The sequence below is a fragment of the Spermophilus citellus genome (assembly GCF_964194105.1).
Source record: "Spermophilus citellus genome assembly, chromosome: 3".
Classification (NCBI taxonomy): Eukaryota; Metazoa; Chordata; class Mammalia; order Rodentia; family Sciuridae; genus Spermophilus; species Spermophilus citellus.
Genome location: NC_138184.1, coordinates 136,797,630 through 136,820,084, shown reverse-complemented (window position 1 = coordinate 136,820,084; position 22,455 = coordinate 136,797,630). Strand labels below are relative to the sequence as shown.

Genomic DNA, 22,455 nt, shown 5'->3' with positions numbered 1-22,455 from the left:
CCAGTCCAGCATACAGCCACACCTGTGGATAGACCTTTGTACCAGCGTGGGGGTGAGGTTCTTTGCCTCACCTCTGTTGGCCCCCAAATTTTAGCTGAACGACCATCACAAGCAGAAGGGAGGAGGAGGATACACCAAGCCAATTGACGGCTCCTTTTGGAAAAATTGTACCACCGATGACACCATCAGCAAAAATACCCCAACACTACCACAAGTCGCTGCACCAGCAGATAGTTCACAATGCATACAAGTGAGTTCACAATGCATACAAGTGAGTTCACAATGCATACAAGTGAGTTCACAATGCATACAAGTGATACATAGTCCAGACAAGTTCTGCAAGCAGTTCAGTGATAGCTATTGCAGAAGCTGTAGACTGGTTTTATCTTTGTCTTCACCGGCACTGGGATGAAGATAGGAATTCTGGCAATATGGCTAAAGAAAAAATTATGTAACATTCCAAAAGGCACTAAGAGGAAACAATTTTCTGAACAATTTACATTATCTTGAACAGAATTATTAAATATAATGAAAAGGAAAGGTGAAAGTAAACAAACAGATCTCTTAACCTCCTTTTTTGTTCATATATTAAAACAATCCTCAACAGCTGTTTACCCAATTTAAATTAAACCATTTAAATCATGTGAATAAAAAAAAATATTTGGATCCATTTTTTCAGGAGCGCTCATCATATATGATGTATGGACATACGTAAATACAAACATACAATACAAAACACAAGTGTGCACACATAATATAATACATACAACACATTAACATAATAGTTAAGGCCCTATAACTTTTTACAGGTGAAATCTCCATTGCAATGTTTAAAAACTCTATAGTCAAAAAATAGAACTGATCAGCAAAACATTAACCTAGGTCTGTATGAGCTCAAAAAACAAAATAGAACTTCATGATGTGGTAAAGGGCAATAATAAAATAGATATTGAAAAAAGCATCCTGGTTAAATTACTGATATACCCTTTGGAGAACTGGCTATAATTTTTATTTCGCCTTTATAATCAGGATCAATTACCCCAGGACTTATCATAAGTCCTTTCAGTGTGGAAAAACTGCGTCACAATAATAAGCCTACTGTTCCTTGGGGAAGAGATCCTTTTATCCCTGTGGGAATGATTTGAACTCCCATCTCTGGAGTTAGTACTGCTCTGGCGGAGGCGCAGATATCCAACCCTGCGCTCCCTCTGGTTTGTCTAGTGAGGGATCTAATGGGCACTACCCTGATGGGGTTGCTGGGTTCCTCCAGTGCCCCGTATATTTGTGGTCTTGGGCCCCGGAGCATTAGGCCCTCCTGTCCATTTTTTGGCAATGGAGCCCGATGCCTTTCTCCATGATATGGTGGATAGACACCTGGTCCTTGTCCGTTTTTTGATAACAGAGTACCCTCTATTGTGGTTTGAGAACGGTATTCATTTGCCCAATGTCTCCCTCTACGGCATCGTGGGCAAATACCCGGTATTCTACTCCTTTGATACCTAGTTTTGTTAAACCCTCCTCCTATGGGGCAATTCCTTTTAAAATGTCCTGTTTGTTCACAATTGTAGCATGTTTTTGGCCTGGCATCTAAAACCTGTTGTACTGCAGCTGCCAAGACTTGCCCTTGTTCATTAATGTCTCTACATAATTTAATATATGTGTTTAAATCTTCCTGTTTCCATGGTCTAATGACTTCTCTGCACCAATGATTCGCTTGGTCATAAGCCAGTTGTTTTATTAATGGCATTGCTTGTTCTGTTTTCCCCAAAACTCTGGTAGCTGTTTGAATAAGCCTATCTACAAATTCAGCATAAGGTTCATTAGCTCCTTGTATTACCTTAGATAATTGACCTTGTAAACCTCCATGTCCTTGTAAAGTCTTCCATGCCCTAACTGCATCTGCAGCAATTTGTGAGTATATGGAAGCAGCCCATGACCTGGTCAAACAACAATTAGCGGAAGGACATATACAACCTTCTCTATCTCCCCGTAATACTCCCATTTTTGTCATCAAAAAGAAATCTGGTAAATGGAGATTATTGCAAGATTTAAGAGCCAAAAAAAGTCCCCCAATGAGCAGCTCCGTGGTCTGAAAGGGCAGGGAAACAGCCCAATGAGCATCACCAAAGAGGAGCCGATCAGCTGGCAGCTGGAAGTTTGCTGGGGCCCCTTTGGCTGTGGCTCTCAACAAAAACCCATAGAAAATACCAATATAGGCCACATGACTGACCTGTGTCTAATGCTACTTAGTGAAAGATACTTAAAATTGATGGGACTTCTATTTTTTAAATCTCAGTTGGTACACCCATGAGGTTACATGTTGTTTTTAAGGTTTGGGTTGGAAGCTGGACTTAGGGGGATGTCTTGACTTCCATTTAGGTACTAGATATGAAATTTTAGTAAATTGCTGGGTAGAGGAGGACAATCAGTGAACTTATAAAAGCTTTGAACTTTACGTTTTATTTTCCTTTTTTTAAAATAAAAACAATAGAAGTATATTTCAAAGCTCTTTTGATTCACCCATGCAGTAACCTTTGCTGGTATCTGAACATGTATTTATTATCTCAGTACTTCAACACATAGAAATCTAGTTTGTTGTACGGAACAAAATATTTACTCAAATAATGAAAGAGTGCTTGTAATATAATCATAAGTGTGCTTATTCTATCATGGTATACATATTACCATGTATGAAATTGTCATCACTGATTCTCTACATTGTATGATTATGAATATGTTTTTCCTTTTTTTTTAAACTCAGTTGAATAGTGGACATTCTTTTATAATCAGAAAAATGCCTTTTAGGGAAAAAGGGGTACAAATTTTAAGCAGATTTATGAATTTTCAAATATGTAAACATATGTTCATGTAACCACCACTTAAATTAAGATATAATACATTTTCTAGCATCCTAGAATGCTTTCTTGATTTTCCTTTCAGTGTTATACCCCTCAAAATAGACATGTTGCTGACTTCTGTCTCTGTAGATTAATTTCACCTGTTTTTTGAATTGCATGTAGACACTTGTAGCTGGTTTCTTTCACCAGAGATTAGTCTGTGTTATTTATACATGTTGACTATAGTTGTAAGTTTTTTTTCATTATTCTATAATACCTTTTGTAGGATTATATCACAGCATATCTCTTGTTTCTTATTTTTGTTTTATTTCATTTTAATTTTGCGGTCCAGGTGATTAAACCCAGAGGCCCTCTACCACTGAGCTACACCCTCAAACCATTTATTATTTAAATTTTTGAGACAGGTGCTTGCTAAAGTGACCAGGCTGACCTGTTACTCGTGATCCTCCTGTTTTGGCCTCAAAAGTTGCTGGGTTTACAAGTGTGTACCACCACACATGGCTTCTCTCTCCTGTTTTAGATAGCCTGTGGATTTTCAGGTTCTTAGTAATAGAAACATTCTTGTATGTGTCTTTTGGTGAACAGAGCCCTTGCATATGCATAACAATATAAAAGTGTCCCATCATGTTGATATGTTTCTTTCATTGCTAATGAGATTGAACTGGTATTTTCTACTCATTAACTGCTTCGGTTTCATTGAATTGCTATGGTTGTTTTTAATACTTGCTGTCTTTTCCTTACTGATTTACATGAGTTTCTTACCTAAATAGTAATCTAAATCCCTTACATTTTGGGCATTATATGTATCTTCTCCCAGCCTAGCTACCTTTCTAGAAGATGTGACATGCTTGAAAAATATATCATCTAAACTCAGTTTGCCTTCCTTTAAGAAAGTTTCCCAATATATTTTCCTTTTGTGACTATTTTTTTGACTTTTCCATCTTGAGGACATAGGAGTAATGGGATTTGGGCATATCCCTGACAAGATCTTTTAAGGCAGAGGTGTTTGTTTACCACTGTCAAATCTTCCTTCTTTATCAAAAATAAGACCTCTAATACTGACAATCAGAATGATCCTAACTAGAATCCCAGAGAAGTATCCTTTCCTGACTGAATCTTGTAGATATTCCTTTATATACTAGGAACAAATTGAAGATCATCTATACTCTTCTGTTCACTTATCCAGGAAAAAGCATGACATATGCTAGACTGGAATCATTTAAGAGACCTAGAAAGTAGATTATGATCATCTTTTACAGTTGACTGTCTCTTCTCTAGCCTAGCAGTCTATCAGATAATCTGCCCTTGGAAGCCAATGAATACTTTCAGCAGGGAAGCATGATCATGAGATACATTAAACATACAATTTTGAGTTTCAGAAGCCAGTCCTGACCTGAGGCTTTCTGGAACACTGACATCTGTCAAAAACAAAACAAAAATAAAAACAAGGAAAAAAAAATCCTCTCCTGCAATGTGCCCAAACAGGGAATGAAATTTTCATAAAGACCGTGATTTCATATTTTCCTTTCTAAGGATTATATATTTACAAAAGACTTGTATCTTAAAGAGAAATTTGTTCACGTTTATAGTCTTGGAAGACAATCATGTATTACACTGAATGGAGAGCTAATTCTAAGACTCCTTTTTATCAGTAGTTCTGTTTTAACTGTTAATTATGAAGCTCTCTGAGATTGATTCTTAACTTTCTATCTTCGGCATAAGGACCCTAAAATGTGCATTTCCAGATGTGAGCTGACATCTCAAACACCAGTGTGCATCACGGTCTCCTGGAAGGCTTGTTAAACAGATTGCTGATTTCTTTCCACAAAGTTTACTATATAGTAGGTTGAAGGCAACCTCCCTCCATTTACATTTATTAATTTGCTACCACTGACTTGGGTATTACACTTTAAGAATTCTTGCTATGAAGTTTTCTTGGCCTACTGAAAACTGGTATTATCCTATCTCTGTGGGAAAGGAGAAGGGGGAAGTGTTTTGTCTTACTTCTTTTGGAATATTTCAAATTGGATGAAAAAGTTCCATGTTCTTTATTTGGATATATATATATATATATATCTTTTTTTTCCAATAGCTGACTAAAATGAAGTATCAGAAAAAAAATTGGAATATGAGCTCCACATCATATTCTAATCTCTTGTATAGATCCCTGGACAAAGTTATTAAGAAAAGCATCACATATGTTGTATCTGTGATAACAAATTTTATCTCACAACTTTGTTGTATTTGAAAGTCATATGTTAATTCAGTGAAAGAATTTTCTTTGGGAAAAGCTTTTATTCAAGATTAAGTCCATTTTAATTTTATCAAGAGAATTCATGGGGTTAGGAAACTGGGTTCAATTTCTAGCATCACCGAGAGAGTGGGGGGGGGGGGCTGTGCGGGAATTATTTTGTGAAAACTACAGTGTTAAGATTTTTTGTTTGTTTGAGTTCTTAGTTGGCAACTTTATGTTGATCTACTTTAAAACATTTTGGTCTATGAAGTCCTGTAAATCACTACTTTAGATTAAGTTGGTACAAAATTTGTGGAAGTAAGAAAAGGTGAAAGCAGTGTATCCTAGTCTTAGAAAAGCATGTTTTATAGATGCCTTGAAAAAATTTACAGACTCCAATTAGAAAACTCTCCTGCAGTTATAAGCGCAGTTTTGATTTTTTGAACCAATCAAGAAATTTGAATTCTTTTATTATCAGGCTTTGTGGTTACAGTAATGATGAACAGATACAGTTCCTAAAGTTCTCAATTTAAAAACTTAGATAAACAATTATGATTTAGTGGGTAACCCGGATGCTACTGTCGTGCTTAAGAGATGACCTGGGTATAGTAGATATTAGTGAAGTGGGAAGGGGATGGAGAAGAGGAGGCAGTGGGTTGAGAAGTGAAGATAAGTGGTAGCTATCAAGAAAAGGATGAGAGAAATATGTGTAAAGAGTTGAGAGAGTAGTGTGGTTATTTCAAAAAGACTCAAGAATAGTTATATTCAGTTTCTGAGAGATGAGAGGTTGAATATACAGGGGAAATAGTTGTCAAGATGTTTCAAAAATGGGAAGTTATCAGATCCCCAGTATAGACTGAGAAATTAGCTTTAAGAAAAATCAAATCTCTTTCATTGAATAGTAGGGAGGACTCAGTGCTGATTCAAACAGGTTGAGAATGCTCTATCTTTAAAAGAGGGGCAGGTATTTTGACCAGCATAGTTGACAGACATGGTAGAGAAGAGGACTTTAGGAAGACCGTTCTGGGAAATGAGAAGCATGCAACTAAGAAGCATATAAAAGGAATATTAGATAGCAGAGAGGTAGCCGATTGAGGTTGACACTCATGAATTTTATGGTACAGAAACAGCAGGGTGAGTAGATAGACTAATCCAGACTGGAATCTGAACTGGAAAAGGAAAGAAAGGTTTTGAGAAGTGGAGATTGCTAATAGAAAATGAAAGGAGCATGGGATTTGAGGTCTCAGAGTAAGAAGACAGAAACAGAGAGTAGAGGCAGAATTAGAAACTTGGGATCAACTTTCTCTCGTATAAACTAAAATAATTCTGGGTCTTGATGAGAAAGAAGTAGTCTTTAGGTATAACTATTATACTGTAGGTAATTTCTACTTTTCTGTGGTATATTTAGAAGCATTTAAGATGATATCTTTTGAGCTATTAAGTAATAGTTCTTATGTTTGAACTCTGGAATACATCAGACTTTTCAAGTCTTTTCTGAGCTTTGGTCGTAATGCCCTTTACCGACCAAGTGTTAGTAAGAAGTGAGCTCCTGACAAAATTTTAAACTTCTCGCCAAAATTTTGTGCATTTAATTAAATAATGATTTTAATTTACTCTAATAAATGGCTTATAAACATTAGCTTAAAAACGTTTAGTGTACTTAGCAGTCTTTTGGTTATGAAATGGTAAACATTGAAAGTTTGATTTTTTTTTTTCTCCCCTCTCAGATTGAAAACTAAACAGCATTAAAAAGGAGAGAACTTTAGATTTCTGGAATCTAGGAAGCCAGAATAAACCTCTAATGGGCTTTAGTTTTATTTACTCTTCAGGGAGAAACCATTGAAAATGTCCTTGCTTCATTCCTTTGGTATTAAATTATGCATTTAATCTTAGAATTCTGAGTGATGCCATAAAATATGCTGATGTGACTGACCTGCTTAAGGAAAGTGCATGGGAAAGTGGCCATTTGGAATAGATTTGTTAAGAAAAGTTTGAAATTCCTGGACTTGAACTAATTTGTTTTCCGTGGATCTCATGAGGATACTTGAAAAACCAGATGATAGGATACAGTTGGATCCTGTGAATGGCACTTGTTTACAGTTAAGTTTTTTGGATCTCTTCCATATGTTACTGACTTTGTATTTGACCATGTATGGATATACAGAATTTGATAGGTGAAAAAAGAAAAGATTTATAAACCCCCTCTTTAAAGTTCATACAATATTCATTTTTCTTATCAAGTCAATAGACAATTAGGTTGAACTGATTTTGTTCATTCTTTCCTTTTTTGGGATGGCGGTTGGCTGTGTTGGTGATCAACTCCATGGTCTTATGCATGCTAAGTAAGCACTCCGTCACTGATCTATACTCCTAATCCCTTTTTTTTATTTTTTATTTTTTTTTAAGTAAGAAATGTCTTAAAATTAGCCTGGTACAGTGGCATACACCTGTAATGCCAGCCTCAGGTATATGATTTAGCAAGACCCTATCTCAAAACGAAAAGGGCTAGAGATATAGCTCAGTGATAAAGCACCCCTGAGTTCAATCTCCAGTACCACCGAAAGAGAAAAAATATTGAGATATAGCTCAGTGATAAAGCACCCCTGAGTTCAATCTCCAGTACCACCGAAAGAGAAAAAATATTAAAATTTAAGCTGTTGTATTAAGGTGTGTAATATGTATATAGCATTTGGGCTCTGTTTATTAATAAGGAAAACGAATGATTTCAAGTAAAACTGAGAGAATATTCATGTGGAAATAAATATTTTTTAAATCAAGTAAAAGGACAATATGATTATTTAATATGTTTTTGCTTAGTAACAGTTATTAATAAATGACCTGTCTTTATGAAGGATCTGGAAAATAATCCAATAATAATAATATTTTAAAATGTAGACTTGACCAGGTTGTCCTTTGACTAGAGGATCACTAGATAAATAAAATGTGGACTTCCTAAGCCAGGAGAGAGAGCATAATTTAAAAATTTGTTTTAATACTGATGAATATTATAACTTATATATTGATGTTTGTCTTTTAAATCTGCAGATAAATTAATACTTAATATTCAGATTACCAGTTTGTTAGATTAATATGCTTATATTTGGGATACTCAAAATTTTTACTGATAGCTTATGCCAAGATCAAAGCAGTTTGAAAAATCATTGATCTAAAAGATAAGACCTTGACTTCTTAATTGTCTAAAAGATAGGAAGGACCTCCAGAGACATGTAATGTCTAAATCTTATAGATTGTTTTCTTTTCAAGATTTAACAAGTTTTTTCTTAATGATAAACTTCTTTTACTGGTAGTCACTAGCCATGTGTGACTATTTAAATTTGAATTAAATTTAAATAATATAAAAATAAACATTTAGCTCTTCAGTTGTGCTAGCCACCATTTTATGGGCTGAGTAGCTACATTACCAGGTGGTTACAATATTGGACAGAGTGGATACAGAACAATTCCACTATCTAGGTATTATTTTCTTGGTACTATTGGGTATAGTTGCTGCAGTGTTCTTGCTCAGCAATCTTAATCTGAGCTTCTCAGTCTCTTTGTATGCAAGAGCAGGTATCTAAAAATGCAACAGGGAAAATAGAGTTCTCATTTCCATATTCTCTAACAGTATGCCAAACTTTTTCTACCCAGAAATTAATCACTTTCTTTTCAAATCCTTTTAGTCAACATATATGAAGTTGCTTTTTTCTTGGTCATGATCACATTTTATCCTTTAATTGGGTAGAAAACAAATTGTGCCAAGAACCATTGTTGTATAAGTTTAAACCTTTAATCAGACAGAACATATTTGAAAATTGGAAAGATAACTGAAGATTTTAATTAGTAAAGTTTCGGTCTTATCAGAATACATTTTCACTACCTGGACCTTTATTGATTGTGTTATTCAGAATATGGAACATATAAGTTGACTGAAAAATATTTAGGGATGGCAATAAGTTTGCTTGAGTAATTAGTTTGGATAAAACTATATGGGGACTAGTCCAGGAAGTTGTTTATTTTAAATGCTAGATGAGATATGCTTGTATAATTAATCACATTTGAACTCAATAAATTACCAAATTATTCAAACAAATTATTTATTTATATTGTTTGTGTATCTGGGTCACATAGTATATAGCTCTAGTGGTTATTACTACTTCATTAGTTCCTCTTTCCTTCTTTATGTCAAGTATGAACCATAAACTCAGTATGAAATACCAAGAGAATGGTATATTATATACATACATGCTTTTCTTTCAAGTATTGAGGATTCTAATGGCTGCAATAATTGATTTTAAAGAAAATTGTGGGAGAGAGTAGATTTAATTTGTAAATAATTGCCAAATTGGTTTAGAAAAATTTGATTGTCACTGTTTATATCCCTTGTAGGAAATACCTGGTGTAATGCACGATACTAACATCTGTACCAAATGACTCTTACAGGTGGAACAATCCAAAGTTTTAATCAAAGAAGGTGGTGTCCAGTTGCTGCTCACAATAGTTGATACCCCAGGATTTGGAGATGCAGTGGATAATAGTAATTGGTAAGAAGTGTTTGTTCTCATTGCTTTCTTGGGCTTTTGAGATATCAGCATGGTTAGACTTCTTTTGCTTACCACTTACGTTAATAAAGAACATTGAACTTTAAGTGATGTGACTTTGAGTTCATATGTCAACCCTGCCACTTATTTGAAAATATTTTTTAACTACTTTGAAGTAATTCTTTCCTATACAATGGAGTTAATACCTGTCATATAATTATTTTTAACACAAATCTTAAGCAACAAAGGTAAGAATTCTCATTATTGTAATAAATGTGTAATAAATAAGAATTCTCATTATTGTAATAAATGTCAAACTTTCCCTTTACTATAATTTATAATTGCATAAATTATTTTCTAAATAATTAGCTAAATTACCCAATTTTTAGACCTTCAGTTTTAAGTAAATTAACTTATGAAATTCTAGTCTTAAGTAGTTATCGTAGTTTTTTTTTTTTTTAAACCTCTAATTAAACCCAGGGGCACTTAATCACTGAGCCACATCACCAGCCCCTTTTTGTATTTTATTTAAAGACAGGGTCTTAACTGAGTTGCTCAGGGCCTCACTAAATTGCTGAGGCTGGCTTTGAACTTACTATTCTCCTGCCTCAGCCTCCTGAGTCTCTGGGATTACAGGCATGTGCCACTGCACCTGTCTCTCTCAGTATTTTATAAACAGAATTTTTTTTTTTTTTTTTTAGTCCACATTGTTTTTGAGGTGATTTTCTCTCTTAAAACGCACAAATAAGTTTATCCTAATGTTTTTATATTAAAGTAATCTCCATTTTAAAATCATATATAATTGTTTTCATATTGGAAAGTATCTTAGCATTTTTGTAGTTATCAATCCAAGTAATTTGTTCATAATTAACTAGGTCTTCACACTGCATTTTAAATCTTTTGAAATAATGAACAAGGTTTATTCAACATAATTTTTACCTGTTTCTGAATAGAATAGTTTGAGATCCTTCTGTTAGTTTGGTTTTTACCTAATTAAAAATATTGATTATTATCTTATGGTTATCAGTTTTTCATTCATTTATAAGATTGCAAATTAATTGTGTTGTTTATCTGCATTCCACAGTTGGCAGCCTGTTATTGACTACATTGATAGTAAATTTGAGGATTACCTAAATGCAGAATCTCGAGTGAATAGACGTCAGATGCCTGATAACAGAGTGCAGTGTTGTTTATACTTCGTTGCTCCTTCAGGACATGGGTTAGTACCTTGATTGTTCTGATGCATTTGTTGTTGTTGTTTAGTATTTCTCATCTTTATGTTCATATTTTAGAATCCTTATTCTAGGAAGCACATATAACTGAACTAGACCAATGATAAAGGACCAAATTTCATGCAGAAATGACTTACGAGCAAACTTTTTAAAGTTCTAAGTAAACTAACAAGTGATTTTATCCCTTAGTTCCTCATACGTATCGTACCTGCTTCATGGAAAGTAGCAGGGTTTTCACCGTGGTTTGAGGTCTTAACGTGACTAATTCAGTGTTTGTTTTGACCATACTTTGTCACTAACTAAACTACCAAATAAGCAGGAGTAGCAATAACAATTGTCTTTCGATTTAATGTTAAGAAATTTTAAATAATTTTGCCATTTCTTCAGTTAGTCCATTTGGCTTCTGTTTCACCTTAGCTACCAAAGTCACATTATTTCCATTTCATACCCATTAGTACTAACCTTCTTTTTATTAGGAGTTAGGACCATGTGTCTAGATGTACATCTGATTTGATTATTCTGTTTGTTAGTAGTTAGCCTGTAAACTCCTCACCCCTTTTTTCCCCTTGGTACTCTTCTGTCATTTTGAGTAGATGTATGTGTTATTATCAACTGCAGATGCTTTTAATTACTCTTCTTCAATCTTTTTCTTTGAGTCAGTAACTCAGAGTAATTCAGTCACTTATGTAGAACAACATTTTCCTTTGATACTCAAATTGCAGTAATGTAAAGCAATTTCCTTATAAGCCATGTTGAAATAATGAACAAGGTTTTTGGTTTCTCTCTCCATCTTTTCTGTAGTCTGATGTCCATTTTCTCTATTGGTAGAGCAGGGAACCTTAATTATAAAGTTAACATTTTTGCACTAGCAGGTTAGAGAGGTGAAAGTGTACCTTTGGATATTCTACATTGTTCTCAGAAGTTTATAAATTTTTATCATTTAAATGACTCATCTAGTTAAAAGGCTCAAAAAAGGTAATCTTAAAAAAGGGAACACTATATAAAGTTTTTTATAAGTACCTAGGCAGCTACTTCTTGAATTTAATTTTTTAAAATATTTTTTTCAAGTTGTAGATGGACACACAATATCTTTGTTTATTAATTTAGTTTTTTATGTGGTGCTGAGGCTCGAACTCAGTGCTTCACACATGCGAGGCAGGCATTTTCCTACTGAGCTACAGCCACAGCCCCTTAATTTTTTTTTTAATCAACCTAGTTTAATTTGTTAGGACTTAATCCTGGAAGTCAGCTGAATGAAGTTTTAACCTGCAGTTAAGTCAATAGAAATTAGTGAGCTCATAACCAGTTTTATTATTTTAGATCTTTTGGACACTCTCCAAGCGTTAGTATTTCTCATGAAATTACATTCCTCCCATCCCCCCTGGGGAAATTTATTTCTTAAAATTGCATGGGAAATATGAAGGTTCCCCCAATGCCTTATTTTTTTGTTTGTTTTTAGAAAAAGTTTTATAATTGAAATGATATGTAGAGGCTTTGAGCTGTTTTTTGTTTGTCACAGGAATGGGAGTTCAAAATTTTTATTTCCTCTATGCAAAAATATGCTTTTGAACAGTTAGCTTAATTATTTTTAGAAATGGAGCAAAGTTTTGCCCATTATGTGATACCATAAACTAAGTAAAAGAACATGACACTGAATTTTATGTAGAGTTCTAAATTCTCTGCTCACTCAAGACTGAAAACCCATGCAGTTTAGTAAATGAATTAAGGCTTTTCTTTCTTGTTTGAGTAGTTCCTAGATTTCTTTTTTAGAAGACTCCTTTTTTGAAGAAGAAATAAATTTTAACGTATTGATTTTATTGTCTTCTACCTCATCCTACCAAGTGGATGAGTGTAAGGGTCTGGCGAAGCGTCGGAGAAAGAGACCACACGAGACAAGCTTCATGCAATGGCAAGGGGGATTTATTAGGGATCCGTTCCAGCGTGCTGGGGCTCCGTGCTCACTCAAGAAGGGAGAGCAGCCCAGAGCCCAGAGCAGAGGTCAAGCAGAGCTTAAGTACACTTTTTGGAGAGGGCGGTGGGCTTTGCATACATCAGAACAAATCATCATGAGGCGCGGGAAAATTGAACAACAATTCTGAGACATGATTAGTCCATTCATTGGTGGGAACAGTTTGGGCAGGGGTGATTGGTCACTTCTAAATGGGGTACACATTTAAACTGATTGGTTCTGGGGCCTATATGCTTACGTGCCATGCTACCTGGAGCCCTTAGCTATTAAACAACCAGGGAATCAATGGAGATATTTACTGTGCAGTTCCCACATTGTCCTAACAACTTTACAGAGATTACAGGTTCCGGGGATAGCAGAGGAAATGTAACAATAGACTTTTACCTTTTAGCCCAGGCCTTGTAATCTAGAAGCTTTACAATGCCCTAGTCTTTTATACTTTAACTCAGACTTTTGCAGCTTAGAATCAGCTTAGAAATTTTACCTTTACATGAGGATATAGGCGTAACTTATTATTTCAGTTATTATTGTTCCATTTTTTTTACTCACTGTTAGGTAGCTGCTATTAAAATTAAAAACCAACTCAGCACTTCAATTTTAAAATGGTGTCTCATTCTTTTAATACTGACTACCACTATTTTTAAAAAGTAAATATAATTTAGTAAGCTTTATATAGAACTTTTTTCTTCCTGAGAAACATACTGTATTTTATTGTGTGTGTGTGTGTGTGTGTGTGTGTGTGTGTGTGTGTGTGTGTGTGGTATTTATCATTTCCCCTGTGGTCAGTGATTTTGCTATAAATAGGCTTTGAGATTAAATAATCTTTTCTCTCTAATGGGGGTTTATTTTTTTAAATTTTCACAAAGGACTTTCTGTTAGTTAAAAACAAGATTTAAAAACTAAATTTGTTAATGAACAGATAAACCTGTTCAAAACTAAAGGGACAGAGGAAAAATTTCAACCAGTATGAATATAGTCAACATTGAATGAAATGTTTTCTGCTGATGTCATTTTGTAAGCATGTGAAATTTGTATACTAATTTAAGAAGAGTTTTATTGAGACTTTTATAAGGTTTTACCTTTTATCCTAAAGGAAAAACTGATTTAAATGTTCATTGGCCCTCATTTTATACTTAGAAAATTGACTTCCCTGATTCCCTGTCATGATTATTTTTAAAAACCTTTCTCTTTAAAAGTTGAGATATTATAAATAAATACTCAGTTTAAAGTAACAATTAAAACAGAACTCTCAAGGGATAATTTTGCATACATGTTCATTTGCAGTATATTTTTCATAATAGCTAAAACATGGAAGAAACCCAAGTATCCATTGACAGATGAATAGATAATCAAAATCTAGTATAGCCACATGTTGAACGTTATTCTGCCTTAAAAGGACGAACACACAGACTTATGGTGCAATATGGATGAACCTTAAGAACATTACATTAAGTGAAGTAAGCCAGTGCTGTGGTCTGGATTCGTTCCCTCCAAAACTCATGTGAATGATTCCCCTCATGAATAAATTACCATTGTAATAGAAAGCCCTTTGGAAACTGAATTGCCCCCTCTAGTATTCTGCCACATAAGGAACAGCACTCCTCTTATGTGGAGGATGCAGCATTCAAACCATCTTAGAAGGGGAGAGCGGGCCTTTACTAGACACACCTGCCACTACCTTGACTTGGGCTTCCCAGACTGCAGAACTGTGAAAGAACACATTTCTTTCTTTTTTTTTTTTTTAAATAAATTACACAGTCTCAGGTATTTTATTATAGTAGCATAAAATGGACTAAGATAGCCAGTCATAAAAAGACAAATACTATATGATTCCATTGAAATGAAGTACTTACAGTAGTCAAAATCATAGACACAGAAATAGAATGGTAGTTACCAGGTGGTAGGTGGAGGGAGAAGGGGATAGTTATTGTTTAATTTGGTATAGAATTCCAACTTTACAAAATGAAGAGTTCTTGAGGTAGATGATCACACAACATTGTGAAATATCACTAAACTGCTCACTTAATTTTATGTTATCTGTAAAATTTAAATAATTTTATTTTATCTGTATTTTAAAATATATTAATATCTGGTTTTAAATATAAAATCTAGTTAACTTGTATTTTGACTTTAATGTTTTATATTAAATGTTCTTAAGATTTAATAAAAAAATTAACTGAATTCTGCCTTTAACACTGGTTTATATAAGCCTATCTATATAGCTCAATAAAGCAGAGGCAATTTAAACTTTTCATGGGTGTAAATTGGAAACTGTACCATATGTATTTAGAAATCTGAGATTGAATAGGCCATGACTTTATATTTAATGATATATGTAATGATTGATGACAATAAGCATATTTTAATTTTTTCGCAAAGATGGATAGGTTTTTTTTTCCCCCTGTTAGTATTAGTGAGATAAATACACTGTTATACATAGTGTAGTGTTATTTCAGCTATACTCTTTTCCATGGTATTTCCTATTCTTTGAATGCCAGTAACGAATTCCAAGGAACTCAGGATAGAGAGATTTGCAATAGGAGGCAACCATCTTAAATTTTCATAATTGTATCTTCTTTTCTCTTTACCTCTGTTTTTGTGCTGGTCAGCCTCACTACCACAATGAGGTATAATAGTTTTTGTTAGTATAAAGGAGTATCGTATTACTCCTGGACTCCAATCTTCCCAATTTCAACTATTTATTATTTTAAAAATAGTATCAATATAATTATTAAGTCAATATTAGTCAATAGAATAACAGACCTTTATTCCAGTTTCTCTTATTGCTTTATAAAAATTAAAGAATATTACTTTAGAATGGTATTGCTGTGCAAAAATATTTCTTATTACCTTTATTTACTTCTTTGGAACATTAATATTTAGTCCTAAGTAGGATGTAGGTTTAAGGACTTTCTTTGGTTTTCACTTATAATTCCGAAATGACATAGAGAAAATCATAGTAATTTACTTTTTTTGTTCATAAATATTTGGGCACCTTCACAAGTGTCCAACATTGTGCTAAATGCTGAGGATACAGATGAATGGGATAAAACCTTCATTTGAGAAGATCTTTTAGTGAAAAGATAGGCAAAATGAATACACATTCAGGAATTAATTTGCAGTTCATTAAGTGTTTACCACTTAGAAAATGTGTAGTCGTAGATTAGAGAGGATTCCCAGAGGAAATTGGCCAGATTCAAAATGAAAAGTAGGAATTAAACCAAATAGGAGGAAGATGGAATTGAAGGATGTTTCAGGTAAAGGTGGTAACCTGTGGCCAACAGTTGAGTTATGATACTTTTCAAAAAATTGTGAGAAATTAATAAAGGATGGCACATTGGAAGTGGGAGATGGCAAAAGATAGGCCAAGAATGCTGAGAAATGAGTCCAGATGGAGGATCTTTGTCTTTACTAGCCCTGTAAGCCACACAACCTAAGGAATGTGTCCTTCAGTAAGGCTTTTAGTCAAATAATGATTTAAGTCAGATTTGGATGACTGCAGTGTAGATGGTTTATAGGGAAACAAAAAGGCTCATGTGGCTCTCCATTCCAGAGGTCTTGGTGGCCTGAACTAAAGTAATGGAAATGGAGGTGTATGTAGGTACATATTGGCATGCATATTTGTTTGAATTTTTTCCCCTGTAGCAGATCTTGGTGAATCTTCAAATGTGAGAGTTAGAAGAGAGAGCAATTCTAGATTTCAGGCTTGAGTAATTGGGTAAATTCACTGAGCTGGGAAGCATACAAGAGGAGGAAATACTGAGACTCAGGTTGTTTTAGTTTTTGCATTGCTGTGAAGAATATATCTGACAGAAACAATGCAGAGGAGGACAGATTTATTTTGGTTCACAGTTTCACAGGTTCAGTCCATGATAGCCAACCCCATAGCTCTGGGTCCAAGGTGAGGCAGAACACCATGGTAGAAGGGTGGAGTAGAATAAAGCAGCTCAGAACGTTACAGTCAGGAAGGAAAGAGAGATCTCCACTTACCAGGGACAAAATATAAACCCCAGGGTCATGCTCCCAGTGATTTACTTCTTCCAACCACAACCTACCCTACCAACAGTTATTGTCTATTTAATCCCTATCAGTGGATGATGAATCCACTGATTAGATCATGACTCTTATAATCTAATTATTTCACCCCTGAACATTCTTGCATGTTTTTTCACATGTGAACTTTTGGGGGATACCTCATCCCACAACATCCAACTCTCATAATCTAATTATTTCATTTCTGAACATTCCTGCATTGTCTCTCATACATGAGATTTTGGAGGACACCTCATATCTAAACCATAACATAAAGCTTTTGATTTGAAGGAGCCCATGAGATGTCCCAGTTTAACCATTGGGTAAACAAATCTGGTCTTAAGTGAGATCTAGATTGTGTAAAAAGATTTGGGAGTTACTGGTCTGTAGAGGATAATCAAAATCTATTGAGTGATGATAATCATACAGCACATAGAATTTTTTTAAAAGGGCCAGGTAGAGAATTCTAAGGAATGTACTTCTTTAAAGGACCAGCCTTACACAGAGGATCCTATAAAATACCTTAAAGGATTGTAGAAGAGCTTATGAGGGGGTGATGACAGATATACACAGTGGGCAATTTGTGATGGTAAGCATCCTTATGGAAAGATTTGTGACTTGAAAAATACAACGGCAAAGTGATGGCAGCAGCCAGATTGTAATGGACAGAAGGAATTTTGAAGGTTCTCTTAAGTATCTTGTCTGAGAAGATTGTGAAATTTAATAAATAGCTGATTCTAAGAAATTCTACTAGGAGCCTTTCTGGTTTTTTTAATTCTTTATTAGGGCCAAAACCCTATGAACTGGGTGTTCAAGGGCAGGAATCAAAAAGCCTTCTTAGTCACTCCAGTGTTTCTTGATTGAAGTCCTGTTCTACCTAACTGTTGGCTGGCCTAATACCTCATCAGAGAGTGTTTCTGATAAGTAAGTCAAGCAGTTAATTGTATTTACTGGTCATTGGGAATGTGAAGAATCTGTTTCCCCAAATTGGTCAGTTCAGTCATATTAAATACTATGTATTTCAGACTTAAACCATTGGACATTGAGTTTATGAAGCGTTTGCATGAAAAAGTGAATATCATCCCACTTATTGCCAAAGCAGACACACTCACACCGGAGGAATGCCAACAATTTAAAAAACAGGTGAGCAAAATAAGTTAACTCCTGGGTTTCTCCCATTATTCATTAATTTGCAGTTTTTACCATTTTTCACATAATTTGTTGCAATACATTTCTCTTTCGGATTTACAGTATTGTCAAATTGTATTAAAAATAACTCCTGAAAATAATCTTCTGCCTTAATTTTCTTCTCAAATTTTTATCCATTATCATAGTAACCTGATGCTTTGTCAGTTTTTAAATAAGATTATTTTAAATAACTCTCATCACCACCCCTCCTCACACCTTATAGAATTATTTTAGAATGAATTGCCACAGCTAGGATTGCTCATTGAAAGTATCTGGTTATTTTTATAGCCCTTTAACCCTGCCTCTGCATTTTGTATAATGTTTTCCCAATAAAACAAACCAAATTTCTATAATGAGTATATTTGTTTCACTTAATCTTACCAGCTTTTAATTTTAATTTTCAGAAAGACTGAACATTTTTTAAAGCAGATTTGTTCATTTTAAAATTTCTTTCATGAACTTCCTGTTCAAAACCTTTGTACTTTTTGAAGAATAATATTAAGTATTGCCTGTATGTATTTATTATAGATTCTTTTTATTTTGGATATTTAGTTTTCTCTCTTCCTCTCCCCACCTCCCTTGCCTTATATGCGTTTCTCTCTCTCCCTCCCTCCCTCTCTCTCTCTCTCTCTCTCTCTCTCTCTCTCTCTCTCTCTCTCTCTCTCCCCCCCCTTCTCCCTCCCCCTCCCTCCCCTCCCCCTTTCTGTCTCTCTCCCTCCCTCCCTACCTTCTTACTTATCTCTCCCTTTCCCCCATCCTCTCTCGAATCCAGAGGCATTTAACCACTGAGCCACATCCTCAGCCACCAACCCCCACCTTTTTAATTATTTTGAGTCAGGGTCTCACACAGTTGCGTAGGGCTTTGCTAACTTGCTGAGGCTGGCTTTGAACTTGCAATCCTCTTGCCTCAGCTTCCTGAGCCATTTTTACTGTGTATTTTCTTTTTTCTCTTTGCTCTTTATATCTTAATTTTTATTGCATTTTATGGAAGATATGTTTTCCCCATGTATTAGAGATATATATGTTCCATAGTTTAAGCTTTTATCTAAACTCATACCCAGTTTTATCACTAATATTGAGTTAAATAATGACACGTTTTCCTCATTATCTTGTCTTAATTTATTGTACATGGCATTTTTATGAAATGTAGGGTCAATTTGTGGAATTCTCTCCCATTCTAGTAGTTGTAGTTTCTGTTTTAGGCCTGTGTTGTATTTTTTTAAAACCACAGAAACTTTGTATTATATCTAAAAAAATAAATTTTTGAGTTATTATCTCTTACTGTTGTTATAGTTCTCTTTATAAAAAAATACCGTTCTTCACTTTTCAATATGAATTTTAGATTACCTTGAAACTTTTTACAAAAAGAAAAACCTGTTGAAATATGCTTTGAAGTTGTGTTAAATTCATGTAAATTCTGAGAATATTTTGTATATTGTTTTTACTAAACATATTTCCATCAGGAATATGGTTTTTTTTGTTTGTTTTCCATCATTCCTGTTTTTGTCTTATACTGTGGTGTAAATTTCAAATACTAATCATGACATTTCTCCCTTTATTTTGCATTATATCTCTATTGGGATTTGTACTGAGAACTTAGAGATAAAAAAGACAAAGAAGTAATGATCTCTACTTCCAAATTGGTCACATTCTAGTAGTTGCACAGTTCCCTTTTTCTTTTTTTCCTGTTTTTCTTTTGGGAATTGGTAATTAAAGCAAGACCGCATACATGCTTTCCCACTGAGTTATACTTCTAACCCTAGTGGTGGTGGTTGTTTTTCTTTTTTCTTTTTCTTTTTCTTTTTCTTCTTCTTTTTTATTTTATTTTATTTTATTTTATTTTTTTGGTATGTTTAGAATAATGATTTCTATCCAGGAGTCTCTATCAAAATCATCTAGAGAACTTTTTCAAAATGAGTTGTTGGGGCTTATCCGACCAGTTATTACTGGCTTTAGTATTTATTTTGAAAATGCTATCTCAGTTCATTTTAATATACAACCTGTACTCAAGAACCACTACTCTTAGAGCTTGATACTATGGCTTCTTTTTGTCTGCTAGTCATTTATTTGTCATCTCATCAATTTTTTCTACTCTTTTTTTCTATGTAGGACATGTCCCAGTTGTGAAAGATATGTGGTCCTGTTCCCCCCCCCCCCCAGGGGCAATTTTTACTTCTTTTTGTTTCTATCTAGTATAGTAACCATGTAACTTACTTTGTTTACTGTCTGTGTTATTGAGAATACGTTCCTTGAGAGTAGCACCAAATGTAAGCAAGGACGTGAATTCTAGGTACATTATCTGTTTGTTTGTTGCAAATTCAAATAGGGTAAGTAGTTGAAAATTATTTGGATGACTGTATTCCATTTTGAATTTGGAGTCAAGTTGTCTTCTTTGATCTTTTCATTCTTGTTAACTCTTGAGCTTCTTAATTTCTAGGGCATATTTTCATCCTGTGGGATGTCCAGTCTTGTATATGTTGCTTTTTGATTTGTGTTATACACTGTACATGCAAGGATATTTACCTATCAGAGTGTAATTTTTCTCTTGGGACCAATGTTATATTTAGTTTCAGTCATTCTGGCCACATAGTATAAAATTTTTAGGTGAGTTTTAGTCTGCTGAATAAGATAGTTGGTGAGTTATATCTAGAATAAGAATCCCAGTTATTGTAAATAAATGACCTAAAGCCATTACGGTAGAAACCAACTGGTGAAATCCCTTTCTGGTTTTTATAGTTTTGGAACTCTTGGTTTTATAACCAAATAACTTTAACATTTTTAAAAAGTTGTATTAAATTTTATTATTTTTTTAGTTGTAGATATAAAATGGTGCTGAGGATCGAACCCAGTGCCTCACATGTGGAAGGCAAGCACTCTACCAGCCCCAGCCCATGACTGTAACATTTTTTAAAAAAATTTTTTAGTTGTAGTTGGATACAATATCTTCATTTATTTATTTTTATGTTGTGCTGAGGATTGAACCCAGTGCTTTGCACATGCTAGGCAAATGCTCTACCACTTAGCCACAACCCTAGCCCCAACTTTAACATTTTTGAATTTTGGGTTTTATTTGTCAACATAATAGTTGTCTAAAAAATAGAACTTGGGAGGCTGAAGCAGGAGAATCACAAGATCAAGGCCAGCCTTAGCAACTGGTGAGACCCTGACTCAAAAACTAAAAATGTCTGAGGATGTGGCTCAGTGGTAAGGTGCCTCTGTGTTCAGTCCCCAGTACTAGGAAAAAAGAAAGACTAGCATAGTTTTTTTGTTGTTAGTTTTGTTTTTTTTTTTTTAATTACAGTTTTACATCATTAAAAAACAGTAAAGAACCAGAAGCTATGTGGTCTCATGTAAGAATCCAAGAAATTTAATAAAAATAGGGCCAACATACTACTTATATATGGAGCTCTTTTGCTAACTATTTCTTCCATTTTAGATAATGAAAGAAATCCAAGAACATAAAATTAAAATATATGAATTTCCAGAAACAGATGATGAAGAAGAAAATAAGCTGGTTAAAAAGATAAAGGTAGATTCATTCATACATTCTTATATATGTACATAAATATATATATACATGCATGTACATGTGTGTGAAAATATTTGGGAACCTTTTCCACAGAAAAGACCAAAAATATCAATGTTTTAAGGAGTTGGTTTACAAAACAAGATTGTTTAATGTTGAATTCAACTTTGGAGTTAACTTGGTTGATTAGCTGTTACATGTAAATAAGACATTGCTTAAAATAGGTGAATAGCGCATTCATATCTTAAATGATTTTAGGTACCCTGGACTTAAAAATGGTATACCAAATAATGGCATATGTAGGCAAATAACCCAGTTATCTTTGAATTAATGAACAATGAAGAATTTCTGGGGTTTTATAAAATAGCTACTTAGGTATTTTTGAAAGCCCCAAGAATTTTGAAAGTTTTATACTCCGAGTTAATGTGGGTGAACACAAATCAAGTTTCTTGGATATGAAATTTTGAAGTTAGAGTTTAGCAAATAAAATATTTCTTGTTTCTAGTATTGTATTGTTAGTGTTGGTTTATGATAGGGCAGATACAATTAATCACAAGCTTCATTTTTTCCTCCCCTAAATATCAATATATTTTTTATTCTTTTCCCTCACAGTGTGGGACAGTTTTTTGGAGTGACTTTTAGCAAATAATTTGATAGCATCTGCCTTAGTATTTTTAAATTTTCAGAAAAGATATAACTATATTCACTAATTACCTTGATGGTAATATCCTATAATCTCAATTTATAAATATTTATTAATGGCCTACAAAAATGTTGAATTATTATCAGTTTTCTTGTTAATCTGTTGAGTAATATAACTTTATTCTTAGATTTATGAGGACTACAGAGATGTATTTGAACAAGAATACTTTATTTTAT

General features: G+C 34.0%; 1 protein-coding gene across 1 annotated transcript in view; it reads left to right on the top strand.

The window, feature by feature from the left end:
* The window catches only part of SEPTIN7 (septin 7), a 104,033-nt gene that overhangs the window by 55,548 nt on the left and 26,030 nt on the right, over positions 1-22,455 (top strand). Inside the window, 4 exon segments of the mRNA XM_081287063.1 lie at positions 9,532-9,632; positions 10,714-10,848; positions 17,888-18,005; positions 21,487-21,579. Of these exon segments, the coding sequence (XP_081143189.1) occupies positions 9,532-9,632; positions 10,714-10,848; positions 17,888-18,005; positions 21,487-21,579 (447 nt within the window).